This window comes from Vanessa tameamea, chromosome 15 (assembly GCF_037043105.1).
Source record: "Vanessa tameamea isolate UH-Manoa-2023 chromosome 15, ilVanTame1 primary haplotype, whole genome shotgun sequence".
NCBI lineage: Eukaryota > Metazoa > Arthropoda > Insecta > Lepidoptera > Nymphalidae > Vanessa > Vanessa tameamea.
Window position 1 is genome coordinate 1,262,817 of NC_087323.1, and position 17,260 is coordinate 1,280,076.

Sequence of the window (17,260 nt, forward strand, 5' to 3'; positions counted from 1 at the left end):
TTTTTTTTTTTTTTGTAAATAAATACAAAATATTTGTGATCAATATTCATAAAATATTTTTAATTTAACGGAACATAATATTGTTTGTTAGACGTAAGCTATTTGTCGACTTTTCTTCCTACTTTCTTCTGTGTATTGCGCAATAAGCATAAAATAATTAAGAAAACACGAATGAAATAAACGATATACTTAAACATATTATTGAAACAAATAATGTCAGAAAGCAATTATCAGCGATTTTATTAATAACTAGCTGTGCCCGCGACTTTGTGCGCATTGTTTGAATTTAAGTTATTTGGATATTGTAGCGTGATTTTTTTTATTCTATATATAATTCTAAAATAAAAGTAGCCTAAGTTACTCCTTATTACATCCGCTATCTGCCAGTGAAAGTCCCGTCGAAATCGGTTCAGCCGTTCCAGAGATTAGCCGGAAAAAACAGACTAACAGACAGACAGACAAAAATTGTAAAAAAAATATTTTGGTATATGTACGTGTATACATACATATGCATTTAGTAAAAATTTATTTTAATATCACAAACAGACACTCCAATTTTATTATATGTATAGATAGATAGACAATAACAATGGCGCCTTAAATAAAAAAAATAGCACTATCCGTTAGTATGTAAATATTTTAACGTTTTTGCTCGATTCATTTGTTTCATAACAATAACATATTGTTTTTAACAATATGACTATATTTGTTTTAATGACTATTAGAACGATTCCATTGGATGACGTTGGAAATTGATAAGATGCAGTAAGTTAGCCTTAGAATCAAATATTAATTAAATCATTTCTTAGTGATAGTGCAAACTAGACTCTATGTATTATAATATAAATTATCTATTAATAATCAGTTGTACTTTGATTTATTACGTTTTATATAATTATGTATATAGATTAAATGAAAATTTTTAAATATTTAGTTTTTGTAAAATTTTAAGCTGTGGAGGCAGGTTAGGTCTTTGACAAATTTAATTTAATAAAAAAAATATTTACATAATAATTATTAACTATATATAGTTAAGGCTTTAATGCCTAAACTTTATACAAATAAGAATTAAAAATAGTTAGTGTATAAATCATGGCCACGTGGATTAGCAGCATTTCCCCGTTGAATCGCGATTCCGATCCTCGGGGCAAAGAATGAACCAGCCCTCCTGTCACCAGTGGAGTCAATATGTTAATTAAAATGTATTCATCAAATATAAAAATGAAAAATCTATTAAATCGCCAGGCGTCTCTACAAAAAGCAGGTAAAAAATTCAAATAAGTGTATTCAGATTACCATAATTAAGTTTTCTTGAACGTAAAGTCAAAGTTGCTTCTTCAAAGGGATTGTATATGAAATTTTTCTTTGAGAATGTTGACTTTTTATAAGTTAACTAAACGCCCCGAGATACGAATTACCAGTTTAAACGTGGTTTAATTTCCAGTGTTGTTTTAAACTGTTCATTTGCTTTACTATTTACGATTCCAACATAAAGTAATTTCGTACGTACAGTGCTCTTTAATTAACTAACACGAACGCTGTACGGACCATCTGTGTTGAAATTTCCTCTCGAAAATGAAAATTCGAGAAAATTTTCGACGATAGTGGCGAAATATTGTGCTCTCCGAAGATTTCATTATTTTGACTCTTGTAATAGTTTAAAGTTTACGTCTGGAGACAGAATTTGTGTAATTTATATTATCCGAATGATGCTTATTAAATATATTTATTTTATATTCACAAGTATTTGTTTCAATACAAATTGTTTACTCGGAGACTCTATGAATTTGATGGATTTTTTTGTATTAAGATATATCAGCAGGTGTCATGTAGTTCGGTATCCCATCGTTTCTTAGAAAATCGATAAAAAACAGATATATTAAATATTATGTAAGTTTTAATTGCAATTTATTTATATTTTAAGGAAGTTTTTTTAAATGTATAAGTATATTTACTTTCTTACGAAGATGTTCAATATAAAGAATGCAATCTCATCTCTAACTATCAAAATTTCGCAAATTGCTTTTTCGATGAAACTACGTAACATTATTTTAAAAATTTTTAATTCTTATAATAACCCAGACAGGTCATCGCCCTTTATATGTATTATCTACGAAAATCTGACTGACGATGTTTTTATAATGTCGTAAATAATAAATAATAGTTTTTATGTCAAGTGCGGTAATGATATGAATAATCTGATGACGAAATATGAAATAACAGCTGTTTATGTGGTTTCGCCTTCTAATTCATACCTAACCTAAATATTTTATATGTTTTGAAGAAATAAACGACCTCTGTATTCCGAGTTATATCGTTTGGTAATCTTCAAGCGACCGCGATGTATTATAGACTGCCTCAGTAATTTAGAATACATGATTGTGTCGATCGTTACTAGTATTCATAAAAAAAAACCGTCCCTGTATTTAATTTTGTATCTCAGCGGTTTTGTCTCTCTGTACAAATGTCAGTTACAAAGTCGCGAACCAAGGTGAATTATTACAAAAAGACGTAATGTAATTTTAAAATTAGAATAACAATTTCTTAATTTAAATTTTTATAATACAGTTTATCAAAACACACTAAAAAGTATTGTTACATAACTAGAAGTTGAAAATACTTCATTATTTAAATAAGTATGTAAATAGATTATCTAAATCCGTTGTTTTTTTCTGTAATCATATTTTTAAAAGTTTTTTTTTAAAGTAGCAATGCCTCGTTTTATTCTTGGAGGTTGGGTTATGAGTGAAGGCAATAGTCCAAGGGGTCAGGACTAAACCTTTGACTTTTTACATCGCTAGTAAGCCGTGGAACTATAGTATCTTAAAAAAGTAAACGACAAAAACTATAAAAACTAATTTTATTTTATGGTAGTCTAGTCTTGCCAACTTTGTATTTTTTTTTTTATGTAATTAGAATGTAGGACAGCATGACAAGTTAAGAATATTGTTGCCTTTGCCATAAATATAACCAAAAATGTTATTCTAATATTTAAAAAAAGAACAATTTAAAGCAAATATTCCTTAGTAAATAATCCTTTTCACTCTCATTTATGATAATAAGACAGTTCTATTTTAAAGTCGTTAAATAAATTTAAACATCAAAATAATTTGAATATAATTCTTGGTAACCCTTTTGGGTAGTTGAAAATAATCTTCTAATTCTTGACAGACAATTATTACTACAGTCGGCTTGATAACGTTGGTTGATAAGTGTTCAAAATGTCGGGTTATTATGTTGCATAGTGCCCGTATAATGACAGTGTATTCGAACATATGTGTTCCTTATTAAAGACCATTATTAAGATATTAATAGTAATTTACTTTAATAGGAATTTTTTAGGGATGTAAACGATCATTGGCACAAATCTCACCTACGTTACAATCCACGCTTTTTTATTGTAGTAAAACTAGCTGTGCCCGCGACTTTGTGCGCGTTGTTTGAATTTAAGTTATTTAAATATTGTAGCGTGATTTTATTATTATTCTATATGTAATTCAAAAATAAAAGTAGCCTAAGTTACTCCTTATTACATCCACTATCTGCCAATGAAAATCCCGTCGAAATAGGTTCAGCCGTTCCAGAGATTAGCCGGAACAAACAAACAGACAGACAGACAAAAATTATAAAAAAATGTTATCTTGGTATATGTACCGTGTAGACATACATATTATGCATTTAGTAAAAATGGGTTATTTTAATATTACAGACACTCCAATTTTATTATATGTATAGATTATTAAATTAATACAAAAAATATTGTGACGTAACACTTTGATATAAACATCCCGAGCGATAAAATAATTTAATTTATTTCCTTAATTTTTTTGTCCACAAACATAATATATATAACAAAAATAATACGACACACTAAAATCGTCTAACGTCTCCTTTCACGATAAAGGAATTTGAAAGCAAACTAAATAACTCGGTATTCATTCGTAGCCTTTAAGATACCGAAATTATTATTGTCCTTAGCAATTGAATCCGGTATCGGTCGTTTATAGTCACTGGAATCTGCCCAGTTCCCTTAATAAGCAGATTGCATGAACGTTTCACGTTTATTTGATAGCAATGCTTGGGTTTGACTACGGCTATTAAACTATTTAATGGAAAATATTGAACGGTTAGGTTGGCTTTATTTTTAAAATGGCTACGTTTTTATTCAGAATATGCGAAATGAATAAATTCTCTGTGTTCAAAATATTTCGTTCCTTTATGAAATTCTCCGCAAAGAATTTTAAACGAAATGATAAGCTTAAGTATTTGTTTAAAATCGGAGACTTGCAGTTTATTTTGTTATGAATTGATATCAATCATAATAATTTCGAATATTAGATCGGTAATTCAAAAATAATAAAAGGGACGATGATAAAATTAATGTATGTGAATGAGGGTGTCATTTGCTCGTCTAACTTTTTAAAATAGACTAGAGATAAACTTCTTCAATATTGGTTAATAATATAAAATCTTTGTATTATTTTAATTTAAGTTATTATTATCTTGTTAATAAAAGCTAATCACGAGCTACACTAATATCATAAAGCGGATTGTGTGTTTTTGTTGAACGCGATAATTTCAAGAACTACTGGTTGGTTTGAGAAATCTTTTGGTTTAGGAAATCGAATCGAATAAAATCAATTTCCTGTATTCAATATAGAAGCATTACACTTATTTATTGATTGTCAAATTGGACACTACCACCGGTTCGGAAACAAAATACCTTGACAGGTCTGGGTACAGGGTACTGAAGAAACGGCGAAAGAAACTCAGCGGGACTAAGTTTTTTCACAGCTCACAGTTATTTATAATATATAATTATTCTCATAATAATATTATGTATTATTAATATTGGTATCAGAAGGGCTTGAATAATTAAGAAAATTGCAATGCTGCCAAACAAAAATAGATCTTTCTTAACTTACTTGTACAAAAATATGTTTGTATGTGTAGCTTTTAACGTTCTCATTCGAAATTTATAATATTAGCTGTTGAATGCGTTAATAAACAAGTAAGATTTAAGAGCGTTTATTCAATAGAGATATTTATTATTAAGATAAGTGAATCTGGTTTTATCGGATAACCCCCATTGTGTGGCTCCGGCATCCAGCGGCGGTTCACCCTTGACCTTCTATCGCTAAATAGATATCGAAGTGTTAGTTAATTAAATGATTTCCGTAACTAATACCAATTTAGAACAACCATTTTAGTATATTATTGCAATTATTTGATTTTTTTTTTTATTTATACATTTGTGATGGTCTAATACTATGGTCTATACACATATATAAATGTATGTGTTTGTTTCATTGTTTAAATGTGATCGAAGGATCCTGAAACTGTGCGTAAGAGCTCGACAAATAAAGTGATTTTGAGTTGAAAATATTATATAAGGAGTATGTAAAAACATGTTTCTTTAACAACCTTATAATCAAGTGGTGACGATCTCGTCCTGACCGATCTGGGCCATGACGCGCAAGCTCAAAGGAGACCAGCCAACTAGGCTGGATATATTATAGTGCACTAATGTGTGCGTAAACACAATTGTATTCTCTATTCCTTCACCTTCATCATCAGATGGGACGGCTAATCCGACACGACTAGAGAGTTCAGGGCAGGACCAATGGATTAACATGCTTTTCAACTTCAACTTCCAGACTTTCGGACAAATTGAATACAGGACCAGGGAAACCGCGACCTAATTTCTAGCCACTGCACCAACGAGGCAGCTATAATTATAATATAAGCAAAGTAATTGAAAAGATAAACTAATTATGATACACATAACTAAATCATTTTAATCTGACAATTATTTTAACGTTTTTAAAAGTACATGCTGCCCAGCCAATCTCTGTCTTTCACAGTCATAGACGACCAATCAGGTGCCATTCTTCGCCGCGTTCGTGCTATTGACATTTTCGTGTTAATTTCCCATCAAAAGCGTGCGTTAACATATGTGCACTCGCAGCTACATCGTTGTAACAAGTAATCATATAATTTCATATACCCCTCGGAGTTTGACCACCCAATGTATGTCCTCGAACTTTATTAGTTTTGTTAATGTTCCACTCAGGGTGTCTTAATAAATACATCAAACAATGAAACGTACAGTTACTAATTCTCCGATTTGTCGTAAATTATATATGTATTCGATTTCGTTGGTTATTGACTTAAAGTCAGGCTTAGACTTTTCCAAATACTTTTTAGTAGTGGTACTACAGTGGTACCTACTAACCAGTTATTCCACTGCCAACCATCAATCAATACTTTGTATTGTGGTATTCCAGTTGGAGAGTGAGTGAAGTCAATGTAACTACAGGCACAAGGGATATAACATTTTAGTTCCCAAAGTTAGTGGAGTTGGTTAGTTCTTACGGTACCATTTTCTATGGGCGGTGGTACCACTTACTTACAACGTTGGCTTATTTAAGTCCTACGTTTATTTTTTATTCATTCTAATATTCGATTTCGTACCTGCGCTGAAGGAAATTATTGTACGGAACCTTAACGAGTAAAAGGATATTGTGAAATATGAATATCCGCCAATCGATGGAAAGCATCGATTTCCGTATATTATAATATACATAGCAATATTTGTAGCGTGCAGGAGAGGCACTTCCCTAACAGTAGGAAATTAACCAGCTGTTTCTCTCTTATGTCCGGTTTCTATATTTAACGAATCGTTTTGAGTGCAATCAATTTTGAATTTTGACAAATGAGGTCTTAAAGTCAGACAGTTTAAACATTTTTTTTTGTTAGATGTTACTTCCCTTGTGTCTGTAGTTACACTGGCTCACTCACCCTTCAAACCGGAACACAACAATACTGTGTACTGCTGTTTGGCGGTAGAATATATGATGAGTGGGTGGTACCTACCCAGACGGGCTTGCACAAAGCCCTAACACCAAGTGAGATACAGAACATATATACTGGTTAGAAATCTACGAAACGAATTTATTGGGAGGATTTTGAATTACGTCTCGTAGACAATTCTACCGCCCGTAAGCAAAACGAATCGTTCCTTGATTATAGTTACCGGACGTATATGATGTGTCCGACTGACCTATTTGGTAATCAATAAATTTCATAATTAAATATTTTGGGATGTGATTTCTGTCAATAATTATGGGCGTGATCGGCCAATAAATGAAATTGTTGACAAATAAAAAAGCATCTCTAGTAATTACGTTGAGGTAAAGTACCTCAAACAACCTTTATTTTATCTTTTGGTAGCAAAATTACAGAAGTTGATACGATACTTTAATTAAGCATCTCAAAGGAGTTTGCTTAAGTAATTAAAGGTTGCATTTCTCTTGGATTTAGGACACCGCAGACTTTAGACGCAGACAGCCTCAGTATTTAAGATATTATGTTAAAATAGATTTAGCGGTAATTTTGACATTAAAGGCTTAAAGATTTAGTGTGCTTCTCTTAAAGTACATGTGTGTATGCTTGTACAGGATATAGTATATTGACAATCGTTAAAATTATGTTAAAAAGGTGGCTTTTGGTGTCTATAACTGATTTTCTGGTTAAACTTTGTCAGTTGAATGTTCGCAGTAAACTTGGTTTATTATATAAGTATGTATGTTCATAATGTTTATTTTAGATTTTCATAACATGCGACATTTTGGTTGTTTTTGGTAAAATTTCTTGTAAGTATTTAAAATATATTTAATAGTTTGACATTTGAATGAATTAGACATGTCAAATCAAAAAACAGACATAAGTACAATTCGTAACGGCTTTATTTCTATCATAAGTCATAAATAATATGAACGACTGTCGTCACATTGTCTTATGTCTGCACTCCCCTCAAGAAAAACATGGATAAGGTTACCTTACTTAATTTTGTTTCGATTAAAATTCACAGACTCATCGTCTCGGGTTTTACAACGGATTTTGTGTTTTATTTATTTCGAATAATGTTTTAAGCGAGTCTCATCAAACGTAAACACACAATTTTGAAAAGTAGAGTAGAGCAAAAATACGCCTTTTTTGGACAGGGCCTGTATTTTGTAAGAAATAACGTTATGTCAGAATGTGATACGGTACATTGACTATTATAATTATAGAATTTATACGACACACGTATCAAAATGGCGTATCATCGTAAGTCGGTTGTCAACACTTCACGTGTGAGTGGAGATACAGAGTGATTTCTTAAAGAATCACCCTGGCGGTGCCATTTAGAAGCTTACAAATAGCATTGACAAAGATAATATTTATTAGGAAAAAAAAAAACTGTTCAAAAATACTTTTATATTCAAAGATGTATTTAGAATGTTAATGAAAAATCACGTTAGGAAAGCGCATGTGAATCTTTATATAGTGTAAGTATGAGACACGAATGGAGCCGTTCATGAAACGTTAGTCTGAACCACACCCTTTTTTGGATTTATCCCTTTGTTCTTTTCTTACTGATCGCGTTGATATAAAATAAATCACAATAAAAATTCAACACACATAAGTCTATTCTAATATCGTTAAAATATAAAATAACTTAGTCTATTATATCATATTACTTATAAATAGTAAATGTTTCTGAGGATGAGATCTTTTGAAAGGAAGTCGGTATCACTCACTCATGATACTAAATATATTGATATTCTGTATTGCTACGTTCTGGTTTGAAAGGTGAGTGAGTGAGCCAGTGTAATAAAGGTATAAGGGGCAACAAAGATTGATTTTTATTACATATAGATAGCTAGACTGGCAAATGGGACATGGTGGTGAGATAATCGTTACTGTCCATAGAAATAGGTACTGTAATACGTAGGTACACTGGGTCATGATGCAATGACTGGTCATAATTTTTGGCAAAGGTGACCACTTGCCGCCAAGTGCTATTTGCTCACTATTTTAGTATAGCTACTGAAACAAATTATTATTGGATAACGAATTAATACAATTACTTAAAATGTAAAACCAATGCGGCTGTATAAGTAATATTAATCAAGATAAAAATAAAAATGACAGGAACATTGCTCGGAGTTAATTTAAAAATTTAATTTATCAGACGACAGATATATACTTTTTAATAAACTTTTGTCGCTTTAAGTCCAGGTAGTCTTCGTAATTACAAAACATTCCGCCTTAAGGCGTTCCGAGACAAAGGATTTTTCAAATATAACATTTGTTGAATAAAACGAAAACAACAATGTTGTTTAAGAATACACTTTAAATAATACAATGCTTTTGTATTTTCTGCTATTTCTTGAATTTACTATTTTCAAGCGATTCTGATTTGTTTTGCATTCACTTTGCTTGTTTGTTTGTTACGTGTAATCGAGATGATCCGTTCGTCGAGATGGTACGTTGCGGGTTCAAATCCAGAACCACTGAGTTTTCATGTCCTACATGTAGCATTTTTGTTTTTAATTTTTTCATTTCATTGAGCTTGGATACTGTTTTTTTTGGATGAAATTCTGGCACATGTATAGTGATTTAATTTTCGAGTCTTGAATGAGTTCTACACGTTGTAACACAAGTAAATTATTTCGCAGAGTGACTGACCATTAAAGTCCACACACACACGCTTAAAAAAAAATGTGTTACATAATATCACGCGTATTTATGTTACTTTGTTATTAAATAAAATATAAATTAAATGTCCGTCGTCCATAGTATGAATAATAATGAGAAATAATTGAAATCTGAAGTGGAAAAAAAATATTACAACGTTCGCTTTTAAAAATGCTCGTATTTCATGCTTACCGTTATTAAAATTGAATTTAAACTTACTTAGAACATTTGAAGTAAGCAGCATATAGCGTGACTTATGATGAAGTTATTTCAGAAAAATGTTAATGATTTTTATAGCTTTTTCTTATTTTGGAGGGGAGAAGTTATTTATTTAGGGAGATGAGGGCGTTCTTAAGGAGATAGAATGTAATTTGAATTTTAATACTATTCCATTATTTATTTTAAGTAGGTTGAAGTGTATAGCACTTCTTTCTATGGTAATAAAGTAATTTCTTTTTTACGTTTATTGAAATTTTAACGCTTTGACGCTCTGTTTACCGAGTCCTTCGATTCAACTGGATCTTGTTTGCCATTGAGATTTTCTCGGAGTTTTCCTATTGAATTTTATTAGCAATCTGCGATGTATTTATTTTTCGTGACAAACGTTATACAAAGCGAGTCAGTAGTGACGTGTTTTATTCTGAACAAATATTTGTGTTGACCGCGTTTGTCTCAGCGTTATGTATTTTATCTTCGGCGAAAATGTATTGGGGGTCATTTCTTTGGGGTCGTTATTTAGTTTCTTTCTTCTCACATAATAATTATCTTTCGTTTCCAATATTTCCCAACGAAACCCTTATCAAAATCCATCCGGCTGTTTCGTGTCACGTTCCACAAACAACGTCATATAAACGGACTCTCGGCAAATAAATATTTCACTCAGTTCCGTATTTGCGCAAACAAACCTCTTCAGACCTCACTCTAATCGTTTACTTGAGTCGCCATACTTGCATTTAAATGGACAACTCGAGGAACGTATATTATGTATATTGAAAGAACTGTTCGGAATTTTATCTTCTTTTATTCAGTTCCGAAGAATATTGGTATTTTAGAAATACTTTGTTGAATTCGATTGGAAACTCAACTGCTTTAAAGATTCTCTGATTTTGTTTCGGTTTTGTGTTTATGAAAATAGGAAATATTATGTTGCTTTGAATAAATTAAGTAATTGTTCATAGTTGATCTTTCAAGAGTGCGGTTTTTATGTTTTTTTTTTAGGTTGACTTTGAATTTCGAATTGGGATCGGTTTAAATTTTCGTTCCTTAGTTTTGAATGATTTTTTTCTCATGTACTTGGTGGTAGCTTTGTGGAAGCCCGACTGGGTATCACCTATTCATCTTCTTGTTACATGAACCATTTCCCAGAATAGGTTGGTGACGTTGATTGACGACGTAATGGCAATGTAAGTGATGGTGAGAACTTAACTTCAGGTGGCACATTTTTATGGCATAGGTTGGCGAACGAGCATATGGGTCACGTGATGGTAAGTGGTCATCGCCATCCATAGACAATGGCGTTGTAAGAAATATCAACCATTCCTTCCATCGCCACCAACTTTTGGAACTAAGATGTTATATTCCTTGTGCCTTCAGTTACAGTGGCTCACTCACTTACTTCTATTCTTGGCTTAAGGAAGCTCGCCTGAGAAGACGAGAGATTCAGACTTCCACCCGCACTCCTTGCTGGAGCGTTCGACAGTGACTTTAATTTCTAACATTTTCCAAATCGCTGTTCAACAGACCCACCTTGGTCTAAAAATAACACGTCGTCAGTATCTCTAACTATTATTTACTAATACTACTATAGAAATATATTAATTACCTTAAGCCGTAGAAATTGATAAAATTATTTTTTGTTACATTTTTTCTCAGAGAATAGTGAAAAATACAGTAAAATCTTGTTTCCATTAACGACTCAGTTTCAACTGTAGACAGTCGTTTGTTCTACTTCTTCTGTTTTATTAAATGATGGTTTATTATCGTGTTAGTAACGGTTATTTGATTGACCGTTTAAGATTCAAATGATTATCATCTAATTGTATGCGGGCGAAACCGTGGACTGTGTCGAGTTTGTTAAAACTTTTTGTATTCGTTTTCATCTTTCAACTATTTATGAGCCGAGTTGGTTTTGTAACTAGAATACGAGAACTTTAATCGAAGATATGCTATTATATTTTGTTATTGATTTAATAAAAATGAAAAGTTTTTACTTTGAAGAAAGACTAAAATCACTGTAAGACTAAATTACATTGCTATTTTTAACGTGTATGTTTTTGCGTGTATTAATGAATACTTTATAAAATGTTTCATTTATAAATTATACGAGCTTTAGGAATAAACATATGTGTGATCTTAACTTGAAAATTCATAAATAATATTATTTACTAAGCCTAAGTTTGAATGACAATATATAAAAACCAATTGTTTTTTTGATCTACTATATATTTTAAGTAAAGTCAAATAAACTGTGTTAAATTTAACTTTGCAAAAACATCAGAATAGTTTGTAAGCGTTAAATATCACTTGCAAGGAACTAAGCAACTTAAAAGACAGCTTAAAGTTACTTCGGAAAATGATTTAAATAAACAATACAAATACCCATTTAACTAACAGTAATTAAATAAGGAAATAAAAAATAATGATAGTAACTGTTCAGTCAATTGTAATGTAAAAAACTATTTACTTGGTGGTAGGGCTTTGTGCAAGTCCGTCGGGGAAGTACCACCCACTCATCTGATATTCTACCGCTAAACAAAATTACTCGGTATTGTTGTGTTCCGGTTTGAAGGGTGAGTGAGCCAGTGTAACTACAGGCATAAGGAACATAACATCTTGGTTCCCAAGGTTGGTGGCGCATTTGTGATGTAAGGAATGGTTAATATTTCTTACAGCGTCATTGTCTATGGGTGGTAGTGACCACTTCCCATCAGTTGGCCCATTTGCCGGCCCGCCTACCAATTACATAAAAAAAGTATGATATCTCCACGTAGAACAAAACAAAGTTTAAACTACGTAACGCATTTCAATGCGGCTTTCATCAATAAAGAGAGTGATTCGAGAATGTTCATCCGCCAATCTATGCCATAAAAAAAAACTAATAATTTTACATCAACTGTGTATCTGTGATTGATGTCGTCCGAGTGATTTCGGCCAAAACGTACTTTTAACGCACCTACGCGCTGCCTAAAATTTACTAAAAACATTTATAATTCCTAAGAATGAATATCTGTATTTAAACACAATGATAGATCAAAGAGTAGATCAGGCTCAAATTGCAGCTCAATTTAATAACTCTATCTGTTTTTCGCAGTTGTCGAAACTGGAGATGAACCAGCAGCATGCAGCAGTCGCAAGACCCTCGTCCTCGCGAATCACCAGAGCACAGCGGACGTCCCCATTCTGATGGCAGCCTGGAATCCAAGACCTGGAGTCCTGTCCAACTTAATGTGGATAATGGATAGAGTTTTCAAGTTCACCAACTTCGGCATCGTCAGCGTCTTGCACTGCGACTTCTTCATTCAAGCGGTAAATTTCTTTCAGAACTGGTATTTATGTAAAAAGCATAACTTAGATTGACCTAGTATACCGATACAAGGAATATAAAGTTTCCCAAGGTTGGTGGCATATCGGCGGAGTAAGGATGGTTAATATTTCTGACAATGCCAATATTAGGTGGCACATTTGTCAGTATGGCTACCATTTTTAAATAAAAAAGTAATGAGAATGATGACTTTGAATTAAGAATCAGTTTTGTATTAATTGACTTATTTGAGCAACTTTTGTTCATTATAAGTCCAAATGTAATGACAATATATACAATTGAAAGGAAAATTTTAAATGAAGTCTGCAGTATTAAGAGTTATGGTATTCCTTTGATGACCGATATTTCTCAAAGAGAATATAATTTGTTTATTCCCATACATATTTCTTGCTATATCTCATAAAAAATCCTTCCTGACCTGCTCTGCAGATAAGTAACAATTTTGGAAATCGATTAGGGCCATCTGTTACATTGAGGTAGTAAGAGGGCACTAGTACCAAACTATTTTCGCAATTGCTACTTCGGTTTGGTAATTACTTGTTCGTGATTTATGTACCCCTGGTACAAATGCTGGTCTTTAGGTTTTTCAGTTCAGTTTTTTTTAGTCATTGATATGGACTGACTGAATCTTGAAATTTTGATTTATTTCCTGTATGAATATATGACACAAATGCTCTTTTGTGGTCATTATCGCAAAAATAATTTAAAACGCATACAAAAAAATATCTTACAAATAAACAAACATTCAATGTTTTAATGACTGTAAAGAATGTGTGATTTTGCGCACGAAACAAATGAATTTTGTAACCCTTTTTTTAGAAGGCTGATGAATTATCACGGTCAGTTACGCTTCAAGCTTGATCAAAGCTATTTGCTAAATTAACAGCCTTATTCTGATCACTAAAGTGTTAGGATAAAAGAATAAAAACTTTTAAATGTTTTTGCATTGATTTTAGGAGATACACAATTTAATAATTTAGATTTATTTTAATTGATAGGAGCAATATAAGGAATATAAGGTTGAGGCGTATGGAAAATTGTTTTATTATTGGGTCTTCGTTTTGCGTGATTTTGACGATAAAGTTAATTATGATCTGTTGGAGATGATCTTCAGATCATCATCAGCGCGTCTTTTATTTTCAATTCATCATATTTACACCTTATTTAGCCTATACATTTTTTTATCTGTGTAGGTGTATAATTGACATTAAAAAAACGCTGTGTTCATATAAATTTAATTATTTTTGTCACTGAGCGATAAAACTCCGTAAATACACAGAATAAGTGTGCTGAGTGATTGATGAAGCGAGAATCATTGGTTTGACACGTTATTGCAGCACAGCTTAAATATCTGTGTTACTGACCGTTGGGGAAAGGCGACTAAAAATAATCAGAATAATTTCTGTGTCTATTAAAAACTCCTATTTTAATAGAATTTGTACGATTTTTAATCACATTTCTTTTAAAGTATCATTTACATCTTCGAAACATAGAGACGTTTTTAATAAAGAATATATTTCGAATACGGCATGTTTGTACATTAAATTTTAAGTACTATAATATCAATAAACCAGGTTTTCAAGATTTAAGTAAGTGGACATCTATCATTATATTAAGATTGAATTCCACAAAGACAAACACTTTAGTTACTCGTTTTCATTATTAAAGTAATATTATATCATTCCTGTATCAAATATGCAAAGATTTAGGTGTGATTAATTATTCATCTCATGCTTAGTAGAGGACAAGATCATAAGAAAATTCCATTGATCGAATCATATTATAGCGACGAATATAACTTTGCCTCAAATTAGTTGCTCTAAAGTAGTCAATTTCTGTTTGTTACATATTTTTAATTAGTGTATATTTGAATTAGTAAAAAATAAGTAGCTTCTGAGTCTCTGAATGGTTTCATTTTTGAATGAAAATATACCTTATTCAAATAGGAATTTTACAAGCACTTGTAAGTGAAGCTACCTCCGGTTCGGTATGAAATACTACTAAGAAGAACTGGCATGAAACTCAATAATTAATCTTTTCCAACATATAAAATACAAAGTTATTTTATTATATACAATTACATACATACATATGTATATATATATACCTATATATAATAAGCCTGAAAGTACTCGTAAAATGACGATTTTAAAGTGCTTTTTTCAATAAAATATATTTTTTAATTCAATAAACAGATAAAAAATACAATTAATCGTTCTACAAATGCATCAAAAATATTTGGGGAGGATCTGAATATCGGAGCTTTTCCCGCTTGTCCGAGTGGCACCATGTTGGAAGCGACATGTTCCATCAAATGGTGCCTTTTATGAATTATTCAATTAAATTGACCGCTTACAAAGTGTTGTCGCTCAGCTCTTTCATCTACATTTAATAAATTTTGACACCATATACGAAGAATTCAGATAGCTCATTTGTTAGAAAGCTGAAGTGATCATAATTAAAGGTACGGGTTTATCTTGTATGTAACATAGCTTTACCAAGGAAAATTTGTCGAGGAAGACTGCATGAGTTGGATGAGATTATTTTCGAAAGAAACAATGTTTCTTAAGAAACAATCAATGGTAGAAACTACAGTAGTAAAACCTTTAAATGTCCCACTGGGATCTCCTTTATATGAGATGGTTTGCAGTTTACTCCACTACACTGTTCCAACGCGGGTTCTCATCCGCTACATTAAGGTTACCTCACGATGTTCCCCTGACCGCTGAGCACGAGATTAATTATAAACACCAATTAAGCACATGAAAATTCAGTGGGTTTCCCCGGGTTTGAACTTAGGATCATCGGTTAAGTTTCAGGTCTTTTAATCACAGGGTTTCATCAGCAGTCATCTCAGTTTAGTTCCGTAGAAATCTATGATAAAATAATTCTTGGCTAATATTTGTAATTATATAATATGATTTCTTATTTAGTACTAATGTAAAGGTTTTGAAAATGGATGTGGATGGATATAGAGGTAGGGGAAGACCCAAGAAACGATGGACGGATTGTGTGAAAGACGATATGGTTAGAAAGAATGTTACTAGTGAGATGACGTCCGACAGAGAAGTATGGAAGAAGAAGACATGCTGCGCCGACCCCAAGTAGAGTGGGATAAGGGCAGGAGGATGATTTAGTACTAATGTAAACGTACGGAAACATTGATATAATTATTCGATAAAGTTTTTTGTGTTGTATGAAATGACTACCAGAGGCATTGTCCTCTAATTGGTGTTATATTACCAACGACCTTAGAAATCACAAATACCTAAAATTTTCGAAGCATTTACAATGTTAAGAATCCTTCTAGTCTACCGTTGTTTTAAAAGTAAAAGTTTATACGTTAGACGTTTCTTACTCAATCCCGAATAACCTGCTATACGAATTTGGAAGAAATTTGAAATAGAGATAGCCCAAACTCTGTACTAATATATAAGCTACCCAAGACTCCGCTTCCCTCACGGAAGCGGAAGGAATCTGATATATACTTTATACAGTACCAACATCTTTAGACGAAGGCAGTAACTTTCTATCGGGTTGCTCATATACCAGTTAGCCTTTTTAATTTTTATATCGTCAAATCCATGATTAATATTCGATCGAATGATACGGTATCTATTTACTTATCGAATCATTGACATATCGATACCCCAATGAGTTAATTAGCTCATCAATTTTTAATAAATAATTAATAATCACAATCAGTATTGGTAGGAGTGAATTAATTGTTCAGCCAATGCAATTATAGTCGGACAAAGTACACGGTCTAATTGGATTTGGTCGAATGCAGATTGAATTATTGAACATAATAGGGTTTTTTGTGTGATAAGACCGGTTCCGGACTAGTCTTGTGGTTAGAATACGCGATTCTTAACCGAAGATCGAGGGTTCCAACCCACAAAGCACCTCTGAATTTTCGAGTACTTTATTTGTATTAATAATATATCTCGTGTTCAGTGCTGAAAATCTTCTGAAAATCTTCTGCATTCACCAACATGTATAACAGCCGAATGAATAAAAACAAAGGAGAATAGGTCTTAGCCCAGTTGTGGGTTGTATACAAGCTATTGCAGTAGATTGACTTTGGGACACTAGTATTCGTCCGCAACTTCGACTGCACGTTAGGGGGAGGAATAAGTATTAAGTACATAATGTTCTTTATAGTATCCAACATATTCACATATGTTCACATCT

The 17,260-nt window shown here is 32.1% G+C and overlaps 1 protein-coding gene across 1 annotated transcript in view; it reads left to right on the forward strand.

Moving 5' to 3' along the window:
• LOC113396535 (acyl-CoA:lysophosphatidylglycerol acyltransferase 1) overlaps positions 1-17,260 on the forward strand; it is a 332,932-nt gene that overhangs the window by 158,616 nt on the left and 157,056 nt on the right. The window contains exon 4 of the mRNA XM_064217066.1: positions 12,836-13,050. Coding sequence (XP_064073136.1) covers positions 12,836-13,050 — 215 coding nt within the window. The remainder of the gene's footprint in view (positions 1-12,835; positions 13,051-17,260) is intronic.